Raw genomic sequence first — 7,742 nt, forward strand, 5'->3', positions numbered from 1 at the left:
ACCCGGGTCTTCTGCAAGAACAGCCAGTGTTCTTAACCGCTGAGCCAACTCTCCAGCCAAGTATCTGCTTTTCAAACAGTGTTTTTAAAAATTAGTAGTAACGGGGCTGGAGCGATGGCCTAGCGGTTAAGAGCACTGACTGCTCTTGCAGAGGACCCGGGTTCAATTCCCAGCATCCACATGGTGGCTATGGACCATCCTTAACTCCAGTGCCAAGGGATTCCGAAACCCTCTTCTGACCTCCGTGGCATTGCACAACATGGATGCACTCCCATCATGCAGGCAATACACTCATACACATAAAATAAAAATAATTTTTAAAAAAATTAGCAGTAACTCAGCCAGGTATTGTGGTGAAAATTTTACTATCCCAGTAATCAGGGGGCTGAAGTAGGAAGATGACAAATCCAAGGCCAGCTACACCGCAAGACCCTGTATAAAAAGCAGTAATAGCCGGGCATGGTGGTGCACAGCTTTAATCCCAGCACTTGGGAGGCAGAGGCAGGTGGATCTCTGTGAGTTCAAGGCCAGCCTGGTCTACATAGTGAGTTCCAGGACAGCTGGGGCTACAGGGAGACCCTGTCTCCAAAAGACAAAAAAAAACAGTAAAAATAAAATCACAGGAAGCAAGAGCTGTAAACATGAAATGTAATTTTAAAAGATAATTTCAGTTTTTAGGAGAAAATGGCAAAAAAGTACACACTAAGAAATATGGAGTAAAACTGAATCTTTGAATTAGCTTTTTGCTATTTTTGATAATACTTAAAGCGTGTGGTAGCACATACTTGTAGTCTCAGCACTTGAGAAGCTGAGGCAGGAGGATTGCTATGACTTCAATATAAGCCTATTTTACATATTGAGTTCCATGCTCACCTGGGCTACAGACTGAGACGCTATCTCAAAAAATAAAATCATAGTAATTCCTAGAAGTGCACTGTTAAATATCTTGCACAGCAACCACGACTTACCAGCTTTTACCACACGGCTATATGGTATATGATACTGCCTTCCTTCACTGTTCCTCAAATGTTCACTGGGATTTCTCGGGTCATAGAAAAGAATGGGGAAGAACCGAGGTTTGTGGTGCTTGTGGTTGTTTTTTTTTTCCCCCTAGGGGATGATGGGAAACAATGTCTAAGGATTTTGAGGAGGTTTTTTCTTTTTTAATTCTGTGTTTCCTGTGGGTATTTTGGACTTTGTTAACTTTGTTTTTTACAAGAGCTAATTAGCAAAAGAAAGTAAACAACAAACATTCAATGCCTTCCATAATCAAGGCATTGTTCTAAATAGTGACCTACTTTCTAACAAGCCAGAAGTAATCTCAGCACTCAGGAAACAGAGTCAGGAGGATTGACACAAGTTCAAGACCAGCTTGATCTACAGAACAAGTTCCATGCCAGCCAAACTTACACAGTGAGACACTGTCTCAAAATTAAACAGGGGCCAGCAAGATGGCTCAGTAGGTAAAGGCACTTGCTGCCAGGCATGACAATCTGAGTTCAAGCCCCAGAACCCACATGGTGGAAGGAGAGAAAATGGAAGTTGTTCTCTGACCTCCATTCATGTGCCCACAGACATATAAAAAAAAAAAAAGCAATAAAGTAATTTTAAAATTTAAGATATTGGGGGCTGGAGAGATGGCTCAGTGATTAAGAGCACTGACTGCTCTTACAGAGGACCCGGGTTCGATTCCCAGCACCCACATGGCAGCTACGAACTGAATCCAAAGCCCTCTTCTGACCTCCTCAGCATTGCACAACATGGGTACACTCACATACATGCAGGCAATATACTCATACACATAAAATAAAAATAATAAATATTTTTAAGGTATTAAAAGCAGAAACAGAGTCTAGAAATAAAACCTTACACATGATCAACTGATTTTCTTTTCTTTTTTTTTGAGGCAGGACCTCCCCTATGCTGGGATAAGGCATTAACTGATTTTCAATAAGGGTATGAGGACCATTAGTCTAGTCAATATATGGTGCTGGGAAACTGGATATCCACAGGCAAAAAAAAAAATGCATTTGGACTAATAACTCACACCATTCATAAAAATTAATTTAAAATGGTAAACAATCTAAATAAAGGGCAAGAATAAATTTTTATATTTTTTAAATATGTGTGTGTGTCTGTGTGAGTGTATGACACATGTGTGCAGGTGCCAGAGGAGTCCAGAAGGCATCTGATCCCCTGGAGCTGGAATTACAAGCACTGTGAGCCTTCTGATGTGGGTGCTGGGAACTCAGGTCCTCTGGAAGAGCAACAAGCACTCCTATCTGCTGAGCTGTCTCTTCAACCCCAGTAGCAACTTTATGACTTATATTTGGCAAAGGATTCAGATATGACACCAAAAGCATGGACAAAAGAGAAAAAATGGTAAGCTGGGCTTCCCCATCGTTAAAAACTTTTTGCGCCGGGCATGGTGGCGCACGCCTTTAATCCCAGCACTCAGGAGGCAGAGCAGGCAGATTTCTGTGAGTTCAAGGCCAGCCTGGTCTACATAGTGAGTTCCAGGCCAGCTGGGGCTACAGGGAGACCCTGACTCAAAAGGCAAAAAAAAAAAAAAAACAACTTTTTGCATCAAAGCACATTATTTCCACTCAAATTGTGGCACACAACTTTAATCCCAGCACTAGGAGGCAGAGACAGGCAGACTCTGAGATTGCAGCCAGCCTGGTCTACACAACAAGTTCCAAGCCAACTGGGGCTACAGGGAAACCCTCACTCAAAAAAAAAAAAAAAAAAAAAAGAGCACAGACACATAGCTACAGCATGGATGAATCTTGTATGCACTATACTAAATGAGGTCAGTCAAAAAAGACCACACATTGTGAGGTTCCATTATAGAAAAGGTTCAGAATAGCGAAATTCATAGAGGCAGAGAGTGACTGTAGGGGGCTGAAGGACAGGGGAATAAAGAATGACTGCTAAGGATAAGGGGTTTCATGTAGAGGGACAAAAATGCTTTAAGGGAGGCTGGAGAAATGAATCCATGGGGTTAAGTGTGCTGAGTTCAGCCCATGTAATATCTAGCCAGTATGTCCCCCATAACTTTGGGGACGGGGTGGGGGGGGATAGGCAGACCCAAGGTTGGAGCCAGTCAGGCAAGCCAAAACAGTGAGCTCCAGGTTCAGTGAGAGACCCCATCTCCAAAATGACTGCTCTCTGACTTCCAATGCAGTGTGGCCAGCAGCCTGCATTCCTGCCACCATGTCTGCTCCCCATGATGGATGGTGCCTCAAACCACAAACCTTCCACAAAGCTGCTCTTTGTCAGTGGTCACAGCAAGGAGAAGAGGACCTAATACAACACTGCAGGTGTTGATTTTATGGTAGGTAAATTTTATCTCATTTTTTATTTTTTTAATAAAGCTTTTTAAAAAGATGGTTTACTTTATTGTGTACTCGTGGGTGCACTCCTGTGAATGTGTATATGAAGGCTAGATGTTGACTTCTGGCATCTTCCTCTACTGCTCTCTACCTTCTTTTTTGACATAGGGACTCTCACTGAACCTAGAGCTCATTGTTGCAGCTAGGCTGCCTGGCTAGTGAATACCAGGGATCCACCTGTCACCACCTCCCCCAGTGCTGGGGGTACAGGTGCCCACTTCCAGCCCTGCTTTCACACTGGTGCTAGGGATCAAACTCACATTCCCATGCTTGCATAATAAGCATTTTACCCACTGCTAGCTCCTAAAGATTTCTAGATAAGCTAAAAGACAACACATTTAGACATACCATGTAAGCTTCCAATTTTTCTTCTTCAGATGAAGTCTCAACTCCAAACCTTGATTTCTGGTTACTAAACAACTCTACTGAGGTGAAACCAGCTAAATGAAATTCAATTTGATGAAGGGGGAAAAAAGCCTCTGAAGTATCAAGCAATAGTAGTATTGGCACAAAACAAAACGGGGCTGGGGAGATGGTTCAGTAGTTAAGAGCACTGGCTGCTCCTGCAGAGGACAAGGGTTCAGTTCCCAGCACCCACATGACAGTTAACAACTGTCCATAACTCCAGTTCAGGGAATCCCACCTGGGTATTGCAGGCACAGTGGTGCACTTACATACATGCAGGCAAAACATTCATACACATGAACTAAAAAATAAATTTGAAAAACTACAAAAGAGCAACAGCAAACTGCCAACTTTCTTGACTAAATTCAGATTTGTTTGGATGAAAATGTACTTTTTAAATTCAGAATTTTATTTCATTAATTTTATATTTTGAAATTTTACTAATTCATTTGTGTGTGCACGTGTGCTCATCCGTGTGTGTGTGTGTGTGTTCACACAGGTGAAGAGGTCAGAGGACAACCTGCTGGAGTCAGTTCTCTCCCTCTACCATGTAGGTTCCAGGGAGGGAATGCAGATGCTCAGGCTTGGCTTAAGGTGCTTTACCCACTGAGGCATCTCTCCAGCCCTCAGAATTAATTTTAACTAGCCAGGCTATACAGAGTTAATTCTTTACACTAACCAGCATGTACTTTGACCAAAACACACTGGGCACATGAAATTACAAACACTCACAAAAGCTAAACCGGGAGCTGATGGAAAAAAATCATATATACTGTAAAAATGACAGAGATAGTAATCTCAAAAAACTCCTGAAGTGTCTCAAAAGGTCCTAGGTTGCAAACTCCGGGGTCATTTAGTCTTCCTACAAATATTTACTTGAACATCTAACCCTGTGCCAGGCACCCTGCAGAGGAAGTGCAAACAGCAAGTGTCTGCTCACAAGACACTTTACAGTCTGCCAGACTCTCCTGATCACAGCTTGTTAAAAATTCCAAATCTGCTCTTCTGTCTTGAAAAGCCAGAGTTTGTGGTTCTCTGTGTGGGGTGTACAAGTCTCTATTTTAATACACTTCTAATTATTCCTATACCCTGGGCAGGCTTAGTTACCTGAAGGAGTGTGGGGAGCCCTGGGTGAAAGGCCACCCCACTCCATCCATCCAGAGCACCACAGACCAAGTCTACTTTGCTGAGCATCCTTCATCCGGGAGACACGCCCAAACACCCAGGTTGACCAAAAAGCGTCCCAGTACCACTGCCGCCTTCCGGGACCAAAGAGCGCACTCCCTTGCCCACCCGACCCGGGTGGCAGCACCTGAGCCTCCGCAGCTGCAGCCCACAGCTCTGGTGGACTCAGTCGCGGGATTCCGCCCCGAGGGGGCGGGGCCGAGGAGGAGGAGCGGCGGACATTAGGCGCCGACTGCATACCCGGCCCCGCGCGCGCATCGCCGCCGGATCAGAAGCTGGCGGGCAGCCAGCAGAGCGGGTCTCGCTGCCCACCGGCTGGCGCCAGAGCTCGAACCCCGACGGCGGGGTGGCTTCCGCCTGGAGGACTCCGGTTAGCCGCAGGCCCGGCCCGGCTGGCACCCACGGAGTTTCACAAAGAAAGTCTCCCGGCCCGCGCTCCGCGCACACTCACCGGCGCCGGCGGAGACTCAGGCTCCCGCCGTCTGCGGCTCCGCGCCGGGGTCGAGCCCGGAGTCCGCTCGGGCGCCGGCGGCAGAGACGGCTCCATCCCCGCGGGGCCCGGCAGCGTCCGCCTCGAGCTAACAGTCCAGCCAACTAGGCGCGCGCACCGCTCCCGCGCGCCATGTTCCCGCCGTGCCGCGCGCCGCCGAGCGATCCCCCGTCCCCCACCACCGCGCACGCGCGCCCCCGTCGAGCCCGCACGCAACGCGCACGCGCGCCGCACCCCCTCCCGCGCGCCCGACCCGGAGCCCTCAGAGCGGGTCGCTGTTCTGGGCGTCGCGCTTTCCACCCGCCGCGCCCAAACAGCCAGGGAGAGCACGCCGTTCCTGCCTGTGAGCCGCCGCCCGCCGCACTGTGGACTGCCGGACTGGCCCCCGCGCCCAATTCTCGCGTGGCCCCTGGAGTCGCTTCCGCCCCGCCCCTGAAGACCTGCCCCTGCAAGGGCGCCACCGATGCGGCGAGGTCCCAGTCCTGGAGCTGTTAAGGCGCGTGCAAGGATAGGTGTGAGACACAGTGACCCGAGTTCAAGTCTAGCGTCAGCACTAACCCTTGCTCAGTCTTCCGGAGCCTGTGTCCAGTCCGAAGATTCCAGGAAATGATCCAGCATCCATCCTGGTCCTCACTAAGTGGTTCTCTGGAGACAGGACCCTGTAGGAGATTTTAACGGTAAGAGCCAGGGGATCCCTAGAAAAGGTGCAAGGCCTCCATCTCTTGAGCATGTCACCAAGTCTAGAGAGCCTTGATTTCTGCGTGTGCAGGGTGGGTGTGCAATAGTTCACAAGGTTGACCTGGGCTCTGTGTGTGTGTGTGTGTGTGTGTTTGGGGACAGTAATGCGCGCATTATGCCTTGACACACTCCAAGCTTGCCCAGGCTCATGGATGTAATTCCTGTCTTGCTGTCCTTCCAGAAGTCCTAAAACTTTAATGAACTGTTTTGCAAACCCTGCAGTGTAATTAGCTGGGCGGCTTCCACTCAACCTTGAGGCTGCCGGTGAGTCTTCCCACATCTTCACTTTCTGTTCCTTGCTGCAAACCTCTCAGAAATCCAGAAAGCTGGCAGAAAAATAGCAGAGAACATTTTCGCTACCAGAAGAGCTTTTTTAGGCCTGGCGTGCTAGTGTACGCCTTTAATCCCAGCACTTGGGAGGCAGAGGCAGGCGGATCTCTGTGAGTTCAAGGTCAGCCTGGTCTACATAGTGAGTTCCAGGACAGCTGGGGCTGCAGGGAGACCCTGTCTCAAAAGACCAAAAAAGATAGATAGATGATTGATGATAGATAGATAGATGATTGATAGATAGATAGATGATAGATAGATAGATAGAGATAGATAGATAGATAGATAGATAGATAGATAGATAGATAGATAGATAGATGGTAGATAGATACAAAGATATATACATAGATAGATAGATAGATAGATAGATAGATAGATAGATAGATAGATAGATAGATAGATAGATAGATAGATAGATAAAAAAGAGAGAGCTTTTGTGTTGTCTTTTTGAGACAAGGTCTCCCTGCAGCCCCAGCTGACCTAGAACTCACTATGTAGACCAGGCTGACCTCATCTCACAGAGATCCCCCTGCCTCTGCTTCCCCAGTGCTGTGATCAAAAGCCTGTCTACATAGGGAGTTCCACACCACCTGGGGTTACAAAGGAAGACCCTGTCTCAAGAGGCCCAGGCAGCAACCAGCTCCCATCTCACCAAGGTGGGAAAGATTGGTTTCAGTATGGGTTGAGTAGCTCTTGTTCAAAACACTTGGAACCAGAAGTTCCAGGTTGAAGGTTTTTGTTTTTATTTTTTTTCATATTTTTGAGTATTTTCATATACATAATGAGGTATGTTGGAGATGTGATGAGACCCAAGTCTAAAAATAACTCGGTTTGTTTGCTACATAGCTTATATACCCAGCCTGAAGGTGATTTTCTACAATACTTTGCCTTTTGTCCATGCAGCAGAGTTCATGATATGGAATGTTCCATATGGTAGTATCAGTATTCAAAAGGTTTAGGGGCTTAGAACATTTTGGATTTGGAAGCTGTAATGGTGAATATTCATTGTCCACTTGACTGGATTTGGAAGCACCTAGGAGACTGGTGAAGCACACCTCTGGGCATGTCTGTGATAGCATATGGAAGAAAAAATAAAGGTGCAAAATGAATTTCAGATTAGAGATGTTCAACCTGTAATTCCAGCCAGAACCCCAGAGTTAACTTCCATTGGTCCATTTGGATCATATGTCCAGATTGACTAG

The 7,742-nt window shown here is 47.0% G+C and overlaps 1 protein-coding gene across 1 annotated transcript in view; it reads right to left on the reverse strand.

Moving 5' to 3' along the window:
• The window catches only part of Ttc28 (tetratricopeptide repeat domain 28), a 617,298-nt gene extending 611,588 nt beyond the window's left edge, over positions 1-5,710 (reverse strand). Inside the window, exon 1 of the mRNA XM_029556666.1 lies at positions 5,437-5,710. Coding sequence (XP_029412526.1) covers positions 5,437-5,532 — 96 coding nt within the window. The 5' untranslated portion in view covers positions 5,533-5,710. The remainder of the gene's footprint in view (positions 1-5,436) is intronic.
• Between the last annotated feature and the right edge of the window lie 2,032 nt (positions 5,711-7,742).

Source organism: Nannospalax galili, unplaced genomic scaffold, assembly GCF_000622305.1.
Source record: "Nannospalax galili isolate Female #2095 unplaced genomic scaffold, S.galili_v1.0 scaffold1327, whole genome shotgun sequence".
Taxonomy (NCBI): domain Eukaryota; kingdom Metazoa; phylum Chordata; class Mammalia; order Rodentia; family Spalacidae; genus Nannospalax; species Nannospalax galili.